General features: G+C 43.3%; 1 protein-coding gene across 1 annotated transcript in view; it reads right to left on the bottom strand.

Moving 5' to 3' along the window:
• Window positions 1–17781, bottom strand: part of naa25 (N-alpha-acetyltransferase 25, NatB auxiliary subunit) — a 47342-nt gene that overhangs the window by 21477 nt on the left and 8084 nt on the right. Inside the window, 8 exon segments of the mRNA XM_034192274.1 lie at window positions 2468–2557; window positions 2678–2789; window positions 2964–3042; window positions 6661–6768; window positions 6864–6938; window positions 7052–7170; window positions 7265–7403; window positions 15319–15404. Of these exon segments, the coding sequence (XP_034048165.1) occupies window positions 2468–2557; window positions 2678–2789; window positions 2964–3042; window positions 6661–6768; window positions 6864–6938; window positions 7052–7170; window positions 7265–7403; window positions 15319–15404 (808 nt within the window).

The raw sequence follows: 17781 nt of genomic DNA, 5'->3' as shown, positions 1-17781 counted from the left end.
TAGTGTTAGAACTCCTCAATAACTCATTTCACAGCAGAATCAGTGCTGATTAAGGATGGGGGCTGAAACCAGGTAATAAACAGGCCCGGAGGATAAATGATTAAAAACCAGAGTTCAACAGGACTGATTTCTATGACTGCAGAAAATAAATGGAAGCATTTTTACTGCGCAGAAGAGCGTTCCCCTCTCTCCCAGCCTGCACAGGGAGCAGTTCGTTCTCTCTCTCTCTCACACACACACACACACACACACACGCTGTCTAATAGGCTCAGACATTAACGGTACCATTTTCAGCCGTGGAAAAGAAGCTGGTGGCTTTTTGTTGTGTTGAAGAGATCACCCCTCCATGCAGACTGCTCTTAACTTTCAGAAATGTACTGATGAATACTGTTACAGTACCAGATTGATAAGAAGTACCATCAGGAGTACCATAAAACTCTTAAAGATACCCACACCTAGCCAAAGCATCCAAAAAAAAAAAAAAAAAGTATGACGCTGTGATTCTTAACATGGTCTGAGTGATGTTTGTGGGACAGTAAGTCTGCTGTTCTGCAGCACATGAATGACCGTTACTAGCTGGCGGCCCAGTCTTCTGTGTGTGGACATGCTTTACCAGGGTGTCTAGACTTAAACTTTCAAGTAAAAAGTGAGTTCACATACAGACTGAGATCAGTAAGTGATGACTGGAGGGATTTTCAGAAATATGTGCATGACCATAAATGAGCACTAGGTGCAAGAACATCTAATGACGCAATAGCAAAATGCTCTGTGGGCTAGATCATCTCATTCCAGAGAGGTGTGATCTGGTGTCCACTGTCTCTGAAGACCTGAAGCCTGGAGACCTTCTTGGGTAGGGTGCAGACTCTGGGACACAGCCACTGTCTTTTCTCTTGTCTCATTTTATTTGCTTTCTTCCTATTTGCCCCACAGCTGTGTTGATTTACCCATTTTGTGTGCACATACCTCCAATTAGCAAATTACCTCCTAGCAAATTACCTCCCAGTCCATTTCCCCCAGTGCTGGAAGATCAGTTGCTTCCCTTCAGGTTTGCAATTACACTCAACAAAAATATAAACGCAACACTTTTGGTTTTGCTCCCATTTTGTATGAGATGAACTCAAAGATCTAGAACTTTTTCCACATACACAATATCACCATTTCCCTCACATATTGTTCACAAACCAGTCTAAATCTGTGATAGTGAGCACTTCTCCTTTGCTGAGATAATCCATCCCACCTCACAGGTGTGCCATATCAAGATGCTGATTAGACACCATGATTAGTGCACAGGTGTGCCTTAGACTGCCCACAATAAAAGGCCACTCTGGAAGGTGCAGTTTTATCACACAGCACAATGCCACAGATGTTGCAAGATTTGAGGGAGCGTGCAATTGGCATGCTGACAGCAGGAATGTCAACCAGAACTGTTGCTCGTGTATTGAATGTTCATTTCTCTACCATAAGCCATCTCCAAAGGCGTTTCAGAGAATCTGGCAGTACATCCAACCAGCCTCACAACCGCAGACTACGTGTAACCACACCAGCCCAGGACCTCCACATCCAGCATGTTCACCTTCAAGATCATCTGAGACCAGCCACTCGGACAGCTGCTGAAACAATCGGTTTGCATAACCAAAGAATTTCTGCACAAACTGTCAGAAACTGTCTCAGGGAAGCTCATCTGCATGCTCGTCGTCCTCATCGGGGTCTCGACCTGACTCCAGTTCGTCGTCGTAACCGATTTGAGTGGGCAAATGCTCACATTCGCTGCCGTTTGGCACGTTGGAGAGGTGTTCTCTTCACGGATGATGCGAAGGAGATGTGTTGCACTGCATGAGGCAAATGGTGGTCACACCAGATACTGACTGGTATCCCCCCCCAATAAAACAAAACTGCACCTTTCAGAGTGGCCTTTTATTGTGGACAGTCTAAGGCACACCTGTGCACTAATCATGGTGTCTAATCAGCATCTTGATATGGCACACCTGTGAGGTGGGATGGATTATCTCAGCAAAGGAGAAGTGCTCACGATCACAGATTTAGACTGGTTTGTGAACAATATTTGAGGGAAATGGTGATATTGTGTATGTGGAAAAAGTTTTAGATCGTTGAGTTAATCTCATACAAAATGGGAGCAAAACCAAAAGTGTTGCGTTTATATTTTTGTTGAGTATAATTTATATCCTCAGTGCCTGATCTCCTGCCAACAACCTTGACTGTATCTTCTATTCTATGAACACCTGATATTATTCCTCTTCAAGTGTCAACTCTGATCCTGTTCTGTGGTTTACCTGCCTGCTCCCTCACAGGCTCCTCTGCAGTCCGACTGATCCTGCATGCATGACCCTGCACTGGGGTCACAACTCAAATCTGTACAACTGAAAGTAATTCAGAGCAATTCAATGACAACTTTGACGGAATGCATTTAAACACTTTTATTCTCTCTAAATTTAATTTCTGTACTCACTGTTCGCCTTGCTCTGGTGGGTTCCATGACTGATCCATCAGGTGGAAGAGCGAGTCAAAGTACGAAGGGTAGAACTGCCAATCATCAGGACTGGAAATGCACACATAAGTTTGGACTGAATAAAACGGACAAACACGGTAATCATTTACTGGTTAACTATAGAACTTGTTCTCAGTGTTGCCTTCATAAAACATGCAAGCACAGTCTCACTTTTTAAGAAGCAGCTTGTGGGCCAAAGAATTACACTCTGGCCAGCGCTGTAGTCGCTGGTACAGCATCATACACTTGTTTTCTCTGCTCTGCAGTTCACTGGTCAGCTTCTCTACCAAAAGACATGAGTACAGTATGAAGAGCAGAAATCAGACACCATGTTTAAATGCCCGGGAATAATCAGACACATGCACTCACTAATGACACACCAGGGACAAAAAAAAACATCACACTGTCAAAATAAACTGGCTTCAGAACATATAGATTAGAACATAAATCCATCTACCCCCAAGTGGACCTCTGATGACTTCCAGAGCTTCAACACACTTTCCCAAGCGCTCCAAGATCATAAAGTACAGCTGCACCTGCAGTCACACCAACAAATCCAAAAATAACAACAAGCATATTGAAATCTTACTTGCACCAGTTACCAGTACTCATAATGTGAAAAGTGACACCAGATGCAGATCAGTGTGTGCTCTCAGGCTACAGGTGTGCAGACCTGATTTGGTTAAGTGAGTGTGGCTGGAGTAAGGAAAGACGGAACACGATTACTACTCACTATGGGCTGTTTCACACCTGTAACTAATCTGACTGGTTCCACACAGGGACTAAAATGTTGCACGTTACCTTTGGTTCATTTCTAAACTGATCAAAATGCAGTATACGTATAAACAAGAGCAATCAGATTTCTGACATCCGCCAATCTGGATCCAAATCTGAATCTTCCATGACCGAATATCTATCTGTGATACAAATTTGGTGAGAATCGATAAAGTAGTTTTGAAGTAATCCTTCAAAGCTGATAAAGTGAATTTTGACCCAGAATCCGGATCACATCCAAAATTTAATGGCTTCTTCCATGGCCTAATATGTATCAGTGTTGAAAACTTCGTTGAACTCTGTGCAATATGCAACAGACAGACAGACAGACAAATGAATAAACAGCAATGATTGTATTACATCCTTGGCAGATGTAATAAAACCACACAGAAGCACATTGGCTTGTTTGTCATTTTGTTCGTTTGCTGAAGATATCATTCTTGGTCACTGTTCACCACCTGAACTCTGGCACTCTTTGAACAACTGCTTGGTTCTGTCAGTGTTGACTGGTTTTTGTTTGTTTAGTTTGGAAGGCCAATATTAGACTGAACAGGGATGTTCAATCACTGAAAGAAGGGAAGTGGTGGTGAGAGCACAAAGTTACCCACCTTACAACTGTTAATGTAGGAAATTTATGATGTACATTTTTTAAAGCATTTCTTCTCCCAGTTTTATTAACTATTTTAATTATTGTGACTTCAATGTAATCCTTTCTGTGATTTTATCAAGTGAATACCACTGTATTTGTTTGAAAGCGCTGTCCAAAATTATTATCAGTAATTATTAAATTACAGGCCTGAAGTTACCCCAAAGGAACAGGCATTTGATTTTTTGATTACTGTTGACATATGAAAACTTTAAACACCATAAAAAAAGAAGCTTCTTAAACTGACAAACCTTTCAATTTTTATGTACAACCCCATTTCCAATGAAGCTGGGATGTTGTGTAAAATGTAAATAAAAACAGTATCCAATGATTTGCAAATCTTCTTCAACCTAACTGATAAACTTTATTGTTTTTGTGCAAATATTTGCTCATTTTGAAATGGATGCCTGCAACATATTTCAAAAAAGCTGGGACAGTGGTATGTTTCCCACTGTGTTACATCACCTTTCCTTCTAACAACACTCAATAAGCGTTTGGGAACTGAGGACACTAATTGTTGAAGCTTTGTAGGTGGAATTCTTTCCCATTCTTGCTTGATGTACGACTTCAGTTGTTCAACAGTCCGGGGTCTCCGTTGTCGTATTTTGCACTTCATAATGCGTCACACATTTTCAATGGGCGACAGGTCTGGACTGTAGGCAGGCCAGTCTAGTACCTGCACCCTTTTACTATGAAGCCACGCTGTTGGAACACGTGCAGAATGTGGCTTGGCATTGTCTTGCTGAAATAAGCAGGGACGTCCCTGAAAAAGACGTTGCTTGGATGGCAGCATGTGTTGCTCCAAAACCTGGATGTACCTTTCAGCATTGATGGTGCCATCACAGATGTGTAAGTTGTCCATGCCATGGGCACTAACACACCCCCATACCATCACAGATGCTGGCTTTTGAACTTTGCACTGGTAACAATCTGGATGGTCTTTTTCCTCTTTTGTCCAGAGGACACGACGTCCATGATTTCCAAAACAATTTGAAATGTGGACTCATCAGACCACAGCACACTTTTCCACTTTGCGTCTGTCCATTTCAAATGAGCTCGGGCCCAGAGAAGGTGGCAGCGTTTCTGGATGTTGTTGTTTGGCTTTCACTTTGCATGGCAGAGTTTTAACTTGCACTTTCAGATGTAGTGACGAACTGTGCTGACAATGGTTTTCTGAAGTGTTCCTGAGCCCACGCGGTAAGATCCTTTACACAATTTCAATTTATTTTCATTTATATAGCGCCAAATCACAACAGAGTTGCCTCAAGGTGCTTCACTGCATTAAAAACCAACAATGTTGGTTTTTAATGCAGTACCGCCTGAGGGACTGAAGGTCACAGGCATTCAATATTGGTTTTCAGCCTTGTTGCTTACGTGTAGAAAGTTCTCCAGATTCTCTGAATCTTCTGATATTATGGACTGTAGATGATGGAATCCCTAAATTCCTTGCAATTGAGAAACATTGCTCTTAAACTATTAGACTATTTTTTCATGCAGTTGTTCACAAAGTGGTGATCCTCACCCCATCTTTGCTTGTGAACGGCTGAGCCTTTTGGGGATGCTCCTTTTATAACCAATCATGACACACCTGTTTCCAAACAGGTGTTCTTTGAGCATTCATCAACTATCCCAGTCTTCTGTTGCCCCGTCCCAGCTTTTTTGAAATGTGTTGTAGGCATCCATTTCAAAATGAGCAAATATTTGCACTTATCTTTGCACTTATCTTTACTTTGCAAATATCTTGTCTTTGTGGTGTATTCAGTTGAATATAGGTTGAAGAGGATTTGCAAATCATTGTATTCTGTTTTTAATTTACATTTCACACAATGTCCCAACTTCATAGGAATTGGGGTTGTATGTTTGTAAAACACAACGTACTATCAGGACATACACACCGTGGTCTGATTTATGAACAGAATATGGGCACAAGCCACATTTTCTACAGCCCCCTTTACACAGGACGGCGGCAGCTGTGAATCTTAAAATGCACCTGATCCACAGAGGTGACGTAAAAACACCTCTCTGTGTAACTGCTTCAGTGGCCCTTGTGCATGATTTCTGTTTCACGTGGAGTATGTGTGCTACAGATGACATCACATTTCCACAGAGATCTGCCACTTTTTTGACATATATGCCAGATTTTGAGTGATTTTCATCATATTTCCTCATTGTGTGAGAGAGAGAATAAAATAAACTAAATATTAAATGGTAAATGTTTCACACTTGTCAGTTTGGAGTTATGGAGTTAGAGGATATGGAGAGGATGCTGTAAGGTCCTGATGGCAGCTGAGCGCTTCTTTGGCATCACGCGACATGCAATTTCATGGCCACACAAGGTCCGCTGGACAGACCCCGTCCCTGTGTAAAGGGGGTTTAAGCAACCCAAAGTAGTTTTCTTTTTTTTATATAGGGGAGGTGATGGTCTAGTGGTTAAGCACTGAGACCAGAGGATCCTCGGTTGAAATCCCAGCCTGACCAGAAAATCACTAAGGGCCCCTGGGCAAGGCCCTTAATGCCCTAGTTGCTCCCGGTGTGTAGTGAGCACCTTGTATGGCAGCACCGACATCGGGGTGAATGTCAGGCTTTATTGTAAAGTGCTTTGAGTGTCTGATGCAGATGGAAAAGCGCTATATAAATGCAGTCCATTTACTTTTTTTTTTTACGGCTGGTCAGACAATATTTTAATATTTGCTCAGGCCTGGCAGACAATCCGATAAGCACAAAGACTACTCACTTCTGCCTCAGCTTCAATCTTCTCCTCCTTTACCATTTTCTCCACCATGCGTTCAGCAAGAGGCAGAAACATAGTTTGAGCCAGCTTCTCATCTTGGGCTGAGATGGCCTAAACACCAAATGGCAGCATTTTTATTTTCAGCGAAGTAATTAACAAAAGTAACTGGCTCCCAAGATATTTGTGTTGTAGAAGCCCACACATACTTGCATCACCAGACTCATAACAGACCAAAAGTAATAAGGATTCTTGGGGACAATTTTATACAGGGCCATTCCTGCCTGTGGAAGACAAGAAGATATAATCAACTATGTCTCCTTATGTACCCACGTTCAAATACGTAACAGAGCACAAAAGCCAGACTGGTTTGACACATTGGGCTTCAAATGTTCACCTGCTGCATCTTCTTGTACTCCCCGACTCGAGCGTAAGCCATAAAGAGGTGAGAGTGATACTCCTCGCTCAGCGGAACTTTCTTCACAGCTGCTTCATAGAGTTTGGTTACCAACTCAGCTGTTAATTAAAAAAAACAAAAAAACAAACACAATTGTATCATCATTTCAAACTTACTGCAGGACTTCCTCTGGGTGCTTGTGCATGTACTCACGATGATGCATCTCTCTGTAAAGTATAGTCAGAGCTTGCAGCGAGTTGTCATCAGTGGGCTCCAATGTGGCCACTTCCTGGGCCAAGGTGAAAGCTTCATCCTGCTTCCCAGTTCGCTGAAGGCCGATTGCCTTTAGGACCTATAATGATGGATGGATAGAGTTAACGTGCTAATGTCCATAAGAACAAAGAAGTAGTCATTTCTATGTAGGCTGTCAACTGCTTAGTGTTTATCTCTTTATTCCATAGGGGATGAGAGTCTATGACTCCATCTGGACACCAGTGCAACGTAGCCACATTCATACAGGTCCTCCATTTCCAGAGCCCCTATAGGTGGTACCCACAATTGCCTGCCATAATGTTGACATTTTCTGGAACTCATCCCATCACACACTGACACCAATCGAAAGCACACTGAGCAGTCATTGGTGCATCATTGTCTGTGACAACTGAATAACACCAGAGTATCATAGTGATAACTTCATCTTTTCATAATATACAACTAAATGACAAAATGCCGAAAGGAAAATGCTACAAGAACGAGGCCTCTGCTAAAGCTCCAGACTCAGCTGAAACCGCATCCGCGAATGAGGAATCCTCAGATGAGGAAACTACAGACCTAACTGCTGTTATGGCTGCCACTGCAAGTAGGGAAAGCAGGATTCTGGTACGAACAGACTCAAGTACAGCTGACTTTAACACTAAGATAGACGCGCTGCAAGAAGACAATGCGAAACAGGAGACCTGCCTGAGCGAATTGGAGCCTGGCCTGAATACATACTCAGATAGGGGGGCTACTACTGAGAACGAGGTCGCCATGCTTAAAGTGGAAGTGAGCATCGCTAAACTACTGCAGGAGCTGTTGAGCCTCAACTTCACCCCAACCCTGAATACAGCATATCACGGCACTGAACGCACTAACAAGGGGGGACTTCCCAGAGTCATCATGATCAGATTCCACTACCTGCAGGAACAAGAGGAGATCGTCTGTGCAGCAACCCACTTGGCGCCAGTGACCCTGCACCACAACAGAGTGAGCATATTGCCAGACTATACGGGGATGGTGGCAAAACAGAGAGCGACCTGTAAGACTTTTGTAAGATCCTTTACACGATGTCTGTTTTTAATGCAGTGCTGCCTGAGGGATCGAAGGTCACGGGCATTCAATGCTGGTTTTTGGTCTTGCTGCTTACGTTTAGAAAGTTCTCCAGATTCTCTGAATCTTCTGATATTATGGACTGTAGATGATGGAATCCCTAAATTCCTTGCAAATGAATAGCAAAACCTTAAAATCTGCTCTCAATTTATTTTCATTTATATAGCGCCAAATCACAACAGAGTTGCCTCAAGGTGCTTCACTGCATTAAAAACCAACAATGTTGGTTTTTAATGCAGTACCGCCTGAGGGACTGAAGGTCACAGGCATTCAATATTGGTTTTCAGCCTTGTTGCTTACGTGTAGAAAGTTCTCCAGATTCTCTGAATCTTCTGATATTATGGACTGTAGATGATGGAATCCCTAAATTCCTTGCAAATGAATGTTGAGAACCATTGTTCTTAAACTGGACTATTTTTTTCACGCAGTTGTTCACAGAGTGGTGATCCTCATCCCATCTTTGCTTGTAAATGGCTGAGACTTTTGGGGATGCTCCTTTTATACCCAATCATGACACGCACCTGTTTCCAAACAGGTGTTCTTTGAGCATTCATTAACTTTCCCAGTCTTTTGTTGCCCCGTCCCAGCTTTTTTGAAACGTGTTGCAGGCATCCATTTCAAAATGAGAAAATATTTGCACAAAAACAACAAAGTTTATCTAATCCCATACCAACAAAATTGTTTAAGGACCTGTGGCCCACTCTTGGGCCGACTGTGCTGGAAATTATTAATCTGTCATTAACCTCGATCTGTTCCGAAATGTTTTAAATCAGCAGTGATTAGACCATTACTTAAGAAATCTAATCTTGACCCTAGTGTGACCCAGGCTGATATCAAATCTATCATTCTGTTCCAAAATTTTAGAAAAGGTGGTTTCACGGCAGCTTGTAGACCACCTTACTGAGAATAATCTTTTTGAGCCGCTGCAGTCTGCTTTTAGGAAATAGCACTTCACAGAGACAGCGCTCACTAAAGTAGTGAATGATCTTCTGCGAGCAATGGACTCAGACACCACTACGGTTTTGGTGTTGTTAGATCTCAGTGCTACGTTTGATACTGTGGATCATCATATTTTGCTCAATAGGTTGGAGAATTTTTGGGGGATTACTGGAAGTGCCCTTGCCTGGTTGATGTCATATCTGTCCAGTCGTTCTCAATGTGTCTTGTATAATGGCACTACCTCTGACTTTGCTGACATGAGATTTGGGGTTCCACAGGGATCTGTTTTAGGCCTCTTGCTTTTCTCCTTGTATGTGGCACCCCTTGGGCATATACTATGGAGGAGTTTTGGGATTGCCTTTCATTGTTATGCTGATGATACTCAGTTGTACATGCCGATAACTGCGGGAAATCTCACTCCCATAAAATCCCTGTCTTCTATCAGTGAGAAGTTGGATGTCTAGTAACTTCCTACTTCTGAACTTTGATAAGACTGAAATGATGGTTCTTGGTCCAGCGAGACATCGGCATCAGTTTGACCAGCTGGCGCTCAGCCTGGGTTCGTGTGTCATACATCATACGGACAAAATGAGGAACCTTGGGGTAATTTTTGATCCCACGTTGTCTTTTGACCTCCACATCAGGGATGTTACTAGGACTGCTTTTTTCCATCTGAGAAATATAGCGAGGATCCGCCCCATCCTGTCCATGGCTGATGCTGAGACCCTGATTCATGCTTTTGTTTCTTCTAGACTAGATTATTGTAATGTTCTATTTTCAGGGTTACCACAGTCCAGCATTAGGGGTCTTCAGCTGGTTCAGAATGCTGCCGCCAGACTTCTGACACGTAGCAGAAGGTTTGAACATATCACACCCATTTTGGCATCTTTGCACTGGCTCCCTGTCTCTGTGAGAGTAGATTTTAAGGTTTTGCTATTGACTTATAAGGTTGTTCATGGATTGGCGCCATCTTATCTGGCTCATCTGGTGGAACTCTACGTGTAGGCCCGGGCTTTACGGTCGCAGGATGTGGGACTTCTCTGTGTTCCCAGGGTGAAGAAGTAGTCAGCAGGTCAAAGAGCCTTTTCGTATCGTGCACCCACCCTGTGGAACAGTCTTCCTGTGACCGTGAGGCAGTCGGAGTCCGTGGACATTTTTAAGTCAAGGCTCAAAACCTATTTTTATTTTCTTTCTTATGGATAGTTTTTATTTTTGTTTTATTCTTTTACTTCTGTTTTATTTATGTATTTGATTTTTTTTAAATTCATTTTTAATTATTCAATTTTATGTTGACTTGTTTTATGTAAGGCGCCTTGAGACGGCTTTTGCTGTGATTTGGCGCATTATAAGCTAATTAAATTAAATAGTTTATCAGTTTGAACATTAAATATCTTGTCTTTGTGGTGTATTCAATTGAATATAGGTTGAAGAGGATTTGAAAATCATTGTATTCTGTTTTTATTTACATTTTACACAACGTCCCAACTTCACTGGAATTGGGGTTGTATTTTATTTCTTTCTATGTACGCATGTTACCTGTGTGAGTGTGTGTATACATATTCATACCATTTGAATATGATGCCCTCTTGTGTAAAATGTAAACACCATAATAGTTATTGGTACTAGGATTAACACCACACAGATATAATAAACATTCTTGGAGGGGCTTCCAATGATGATCATTCCAATGATACAGAGAGATATGGATCACAACAGACAAAGTTAAGCAGGCAATTAAATCAATGCAGAGCAGTCAGGCCGCGGGACCTGATGGGTTTCTGTTTGCGATATTCAAGGAATTTGCTGATAAACTAGCACTGATACTTAGCCAGTTGTAGCAGGACATTTTTGAAGAACAGAAATGGCCCCAAACCATGACTCAGGCCAGGATTTCAGTACTGCTCAAAAAGACAAATACCCTTTATCATGTGCCTTATACCGCCCAATAAGCCATTTAAACTGCGATTATAAAATTCTCATAAAAATACTAGCCACCCGTATAGACAGTGCAATTCTCAGTTTGACAATGCATTTCAATATTGGCATAGAAATGGATCGATATTCTTCTGTGACTTGTACCCTAATAATATGTGTCTATTTCATTTAAAACACTTGAAATGATCACAAAATACCCAGATCACATTATTTTATATTTCTTCCGATACACAGCTTTACCAGAGAAAAGTTTCCATCATTTCCTTTCCCACCAGAAGGATCATTTAGATGCAATTCTAGGACTGGATCCTGATTTGAAGAAATATATATCTGTAATTTACAATATAATAAGAGACTTGTAGCCAATATCATGGGATAAAACTAAAATGGCACAGGAAAAAGATTTGGAGGATGGGCTTTCTGAAGATACGAGTACATGGCAATATAGTGTAAAACTTATCCATACCTCATCACTGTCTATACGCCATGGTTTAATTCAATTTAAAGTACTCCATCGCCTGCACTATTCAAGGGATAAATTGTCCAAACTCTTCCCCACTGCAGATCCAGCTTGTCCAAGGTGCAGCTATGTACCCCCCACCCCACAACAGGAAACATGTTGTGCGCACCTCCCTCAATGACTACTTGAGACAGATATTTGATGTATTTTCTAAAATCTGTAGTCAGACTATATCGCCTGATAATCACACAGCCATCTTTGCTGTACCACCTCCAGGCCACAAAGTCTCAAATTTACAGTCAAATGCTTTGATTTGCCTCCCTGCTTCCCTCCCATTTGCCTCCCTGCTTGCACGCAGACTCATACTTTTTAATTGGAAATCAAATTCAGCTCCATCATTTCTGCAGTGGTTGAGGGATGTACTATCTTTTCTACCTTTTTGACATATAAGATATGTAAAGCCCACAGAAACTTCATCCTGACCTCAAGTCCCTTAACGGCTGAGTGGATCCTTGTCATTCGATTGGTGCTTTGTATGTCACATGACATGGATTAATTCATCCCATTTATGTTGCACTGCATTCAGAGTACAAATTTGGTTCCATACGTTTGGTACCATTACACTCTGCACTCACACGTGCGCCCAATGATCGCACGTGCACAAGCACCAACCAGGTTGCATGTGTGCGCGCACATGCAGGGGAAGACTCTCCCGAGACATAATTTGATTGAGCTAACTGACGCTGCTAACACACACACACACACACACACACACACAAAACAAATCCACTGTGCTGTCTGGATGCTGTTAGCAGGAAGAAAGAAGAAAAGCTGGACTCATTTCTAACATTTTTTTTTCACTGCACTAAGGACGTAAACAGTCGTGTGCGTGGGACAACGACACGATGATTTGATTGAGCTAACTGATGCTGCTTGTACCGCACACACAAAATCCACTCCGCTGTAAGCCGCCTGGATGCATGAAACACTAACATGAAATGCTGATGTGATTTTTGGCTGGACTGAGGAACTAGACAAAGTCTTTTTTTTTTTATGGAAATCCAAAGTCAGTGCACAGCATCACTGGACTACACGTCATAGTGGAACACAAACATGTAAGTCCCTTTTCTGTTGTTTATAATTTAATAAAATATCAAATGACAAGGATCTATTTTTGCTGTTACATAAAACAAATGTTTTTACATTCTTTCAATGGAACAATTATTTAATTTGGTGAAAGCTGGAACATACCATTCAACATAAACATTCATTATTTGTATATCATCAGTTGTACTTCAATCAATCAATGAATCAATTTTTTTATATAGCGCCAAATCACAACAAACAGTTGCCCCAAGGCGCTTTATATTGTAAGGCAAGGCCATACAATAATTATGTAAAACCCCAACGGTCAAAACGACCCCCTGTGAGCAAGCACTTGGCTACAGTGGGAAGGAAAAACTCCCTTTTAACAGGAAGAAACCTCCAGCAGAACCAGGCTCAGGGAGGGGCAGTCTTCTGCTGGGACTGGTTGGGGCTGAGGGAGAGAACCAGGAAAAAGACATGCTGTGGAGGGGAGCAGAGATCGATCACTAATGATTAAATGCAGAGTGGTGCATACAGAGCAAAAAGAGAAAGAAACACTCAGTGCATCATGGGAACCCCCCAGCAGTCTAAGTCTATAGCAGCATAACTAAGGGATGGTTCAGGGTCACCTGATCCAGCCCTAACTATAAGCTTTAGCAAAAAGGAAAGTTTTAAGCCTAATCTTAAAAGTAGAGAGGGTGTCTGTCTCCCTGATCTGAATTGGGAGCTGGTTCCACAGGAGAGGAGCCTGAAAGCTGAAGGCTCTGCCTCCCATTCTACTCTTACAAACCCTAGGAACTACAAGTAAGCCTGCAGTCTGAGAGCGAAGCGCTCTATTGGGGTGATATGGTAATACGAGGTCCCTAAGATAAGATGGGACCTGATTATTCAAAACCTTATAAGTAAGAAGAAGAATTTTAAATTCTATTCTAGAATTAACAGGAAGCCAATGAAGAGAGGCCAATATGGGTGAGATATGCTCTCTCCTTCTAGTCCCCGTCAGTACTCTAGCTGCAGCATTTTGAATTAACTGAAGGCTTTTTAGGGAACTTTTAGGACAACCTGATAATAATGAATTACAATAGTCCAGCCTAGAGGAAATAAATGCATGAATTAGTTTTTCAGCATCACTCTGAGACAAGACCTTTCTGATTTTAGAGATATTGCGTAAATGCAAAAAAGCAGTCCTACATATTTGTTTAATATGCACTTTGAATGACATATCCTGATCAAAATGACTCCAAGATTTCTCACAGTATTACTAGAGGTCAGGGTAATGCCATCCAGAGTAAGGATCTGGTTAGACACCATGTTTCTAAGATTTGTGGGGCCAAGTACAATAACTTTAGTTTTATCTGAGTTTAAAAGCAGGAAATTAGAGGTCATCCATGTCTTTATGTCTGTAAGACAATCCTGCAGTTTAGCTAATTGGTGTGTGTCCTCTGGCTTCATGGATAGATAAAGCTGGGTATCATCTGCGTAACAATGAAAATTTAAGCAATACCGTCTAATAATACTGCCTAAGGGAAGCATGTATAAAGTGAATAAAATTGGTCCTAGCACAGAACCTTGTGGAACTCCATAATTAACTTTAGTCTGTGAAGAAGATTCCCCATTTACATGAACAAATTGTAATCTATTAGACAAATATGATTCAAACCACTGCAGCGCAGTGCCTTTAATACCTATGGCATGCTCTAATCTCTGTAATAACATTTTATGGTCAACAGTATCAAAAGCAGCACTGAGGTCTAACAGAACAAGCACAGAGATGAGTCCACTGTCCGAGGCCATAAGAAGATCATTTGTAACCTTCACTAATGCTGTTTCTGTACTATGATGAATTCTAAAACCTGACTGAAACTCTTCAAATAGACCATTCCTCTGCAGATGATCAGTTAGCTGTTTTACAACTACCCTTTCAAGAATTTTTGAGAGAAAAGGAAGGTTGGCCTATAATTAGCTAAGATAGCTGGGTCAAGTGATGGCTTTTTAAGTAATGGTTTAATTACTGCCACCTTAAAAGCCTGTGGTACATAGCCAACTAACAAAGATAGATTGATCATATTTAAGATCGAAGCATTAAATAATGGTAGGGCTTCCTTGAGCAGCCTGGTAGGAATGGGGTCTAATAACTTGATAGTTAAATGTACTTTATAACAACATACGATGAGAGATTCCTGTCCGACTATTTTTGTATTTGCTCGTTTAATTTTTGTTTTTGAGTCTTGGGAGGTGGGCATATTTTTTCTTGTATTTTATTTTTCTGTGTCCATGTCTGACAGTTCTATGTTTGTTAATAGAAAACTGCAAAATAAAGTTTGAAAAAAAGAAAAAAATAATCTGCTGATGTGTGCAGTTGAGATGGAAACCTGCATCAACTTGGCCCTTTATGGTACATTTTTTGACCACTATCCCAACAAGGAAGGCTGCTTATGAGAAGAAAACCAACACATTTTGTTAGCCTTTCAGACTCTACCTTTGCACAGTGCAGGTCCTTATGCTTCTTCAGCAGTTTATCTGCTTGCTGTATTGCCATCTTGTTGTTGCCATTATCAAGATAATCTGGGGAAACAAAAGGAAATCATCCTAAGAGTGGGAACAATTATAAATTATTCGGTTGGATGAATCATTGTTACTGAATACAATGTTTACCAACTGGTGCACTATACACAGCTTTCTGAATGGCAGTGAAACGCATACTTGAAAGTACACACAGAAAACACACAGAGCAGCTGGCTGCCACATTTAACTGTCCCAGACAGCACACACTGATTATGTCATGTCTATTCTCTCAGCATGTCTGCTCTATTAACTCTGCTTATTGTCAATAACAAACCACAAGCTGATGGTAACCAACCAGAAAACTAAGAGGATCGTGGCATATCAACAGTTGATACATTTACAAGTTCACAGTTTCATGTTTAACAGTGCTCAAGCTACAGCCACGGACAAATTTAGTATTAAATTTAAATCATCTTCATTTGTATTTTTTTTTTCTTTTTACCTTCTGATTGGCTCCCCCTCTAGTTGCCACCTTATCGTGGTGGGGGAGTTTGCGTACCCAGATGAACCTAGGATCTATGTTGTCAGGGGCGTTTTTGCCCCTTGTAGGGTCTCCCAAGGGGAACAGGTCCTTGGTGACGGGTCAGACTAAGGACAGTTCAGAAGCTCCCATGACCAGTAAAAAAAAAAAAACAAGGACCGAGACGTCGCCTGGTATGGCGGAGCCGGGGCCCCACCCTGGAGCCAGGCCTGAGGTTGGGGCTCATGCGCGAGCGCCTGGTGGTCGGGCCTTAGCCCATGGGGCCCGGCCGGGATCAGCCCAAAAGAGTGACGTGGGCCCGCCCTCCTGTGGGTTCACCACCTGCAGAGGGGGCCATGGGGGTCGGGTGCAGAGAGGATGGGGTGGCAGTCGAGGGCGGGTGGCCCAGCGGCCCGGTCCGCGCTCACAGCCCCTGGCTGTTGGGACATGGAATGTCACCTCGTTGGGGGGGAAGGAGCCTGAGCTTGTGCGGGAGGTTGAGAGATACCGACTAGAGATAGTCGGGCTCACCTCCATGCACAGCTTGGGCTCTGGTACCCAACTCCTGGAGAGGGGCTGGATGCTTCATTTTTCTGGTGGTGCCCACAGGGAGAAGGCGAGAGCTGGGGTCGCATTGCTTATTGCTCCCCAGCTCAGTTGCCATGTGTTGGAGTTCACTCCAGTGAATGAGAGGGTCGCGTCCCTACGCCTTCGGGTCAGACAGGTCTCTCGTCTCGGCCTACGGGCTGAACGGCTGAGTGGTGTTCAGTTGTTGGACTTCTGTGCTAGTCACAGTTTCTCCATCACAAACACCATGTTTGAGCACAAGGGTGTCCATAAGTGCACGTGGCACCAGGACACCCTGAGCCGGAGGTCGATGATCGACTTTGTAGTCGTATCATCTGACCTTCGGCCACGTGTCTCAGACACCTGAGTGAAGAGAGGGGCTGAGCTGTCGACCGGTCACCATCTGGTGGTGAGTTGGATCCGCTGGGAGGGGAGGAAGCCGGTCAGACCTGGCAGGCCCAAACGTATCGTGAGGGTCTGCTGGGAACGACTGGCGGAACCCTCTGTCAGAGAGGTCTTCAACTCCCACCTCCGGGAGAGCTTCTCCCAGATCCCGGGGGAGGTTGGAGACATGGAGTCCGAGTGGACCATGTTCTCCACCTCCAATGTCGATGCGGCCGCTCGTAGCTGTGGTCACAAGGTCTCTGGTGCCTGTCGCAGCGGCAATCCCCAAACCCGGTGGTGGATGCCGGAAGTAAGGCATGCCGTCAAGCTGAAGAAGGAGTCCTACATGTCTTTGTTGGCAGGTGGGACCCCGGACACAGCTGACAGGTACCAGCAGGCCAAGGGTGCCGCAGCCCGTGCGGTCGCAGAGGCAAAAACTCAGGTCTTGGAGGAGTTCTTGGAGGCCATGGAGGAGGACTATCGGTTGGCCTCGAAGAAATTCTGGCAAACCGTCCGATGCCTCAGGAGGCGGAAGCAGCTCTCCACCAGCACTGTCTACGGTGCGGGTGGGGAGCTGTTGACCCTGACTGGGGATGTTGTCGGGTGGTGGAAGGAATACTTCGAGGATCTCCTCAATCCCATCGTCACGTCTTCCGAAGAGGAAGCAGAGACTGGGGACTCAGAGGCAGACTCATCCATTACCCAGGCCAAAGTCACCAAGGTGGTTAGAAAGCTCCTTGGTGGAAAGGCTCCTGGGGTGGATGAAATCCGTCCCGAGTACCTCAAGTCTCTGGATGTTGTGGGACTGTCATGGCTGAAACGACTCTGCAACATCGCGTGGCGGTTCGGGACAGTGCCTCTGGATTGGCAGACCAGGGTGGTGATCCCTCTGTTTAAGAAGGGGGGCCGGAGGGTGTGTTCCAACTACAGGGGGATCACACTCCTCAGCCTCCCCGGTAAGGTCTA

The sequence above is a fragment of the Thalassophryne amazonica genome, chromosome 17 (genome assembly GCF_902500255.1).
Source record: "Thalassophryne amazonica chromosome 17, fThaAma1.1, whole genome shotgun sequence".
In the NCBI taxonomy this organism is placed as follows: Eukaryota; Metazoa; Chordata; class Actinopteri; order Batrachoidiformes; family Batrachoididae; genus Thalassophryne; species Thalassophryne amazonica.
Note: the sequence above shows the minus strand (reverse complement) of the source record. Positions and strands in the feature narration are given on the sequence as shown.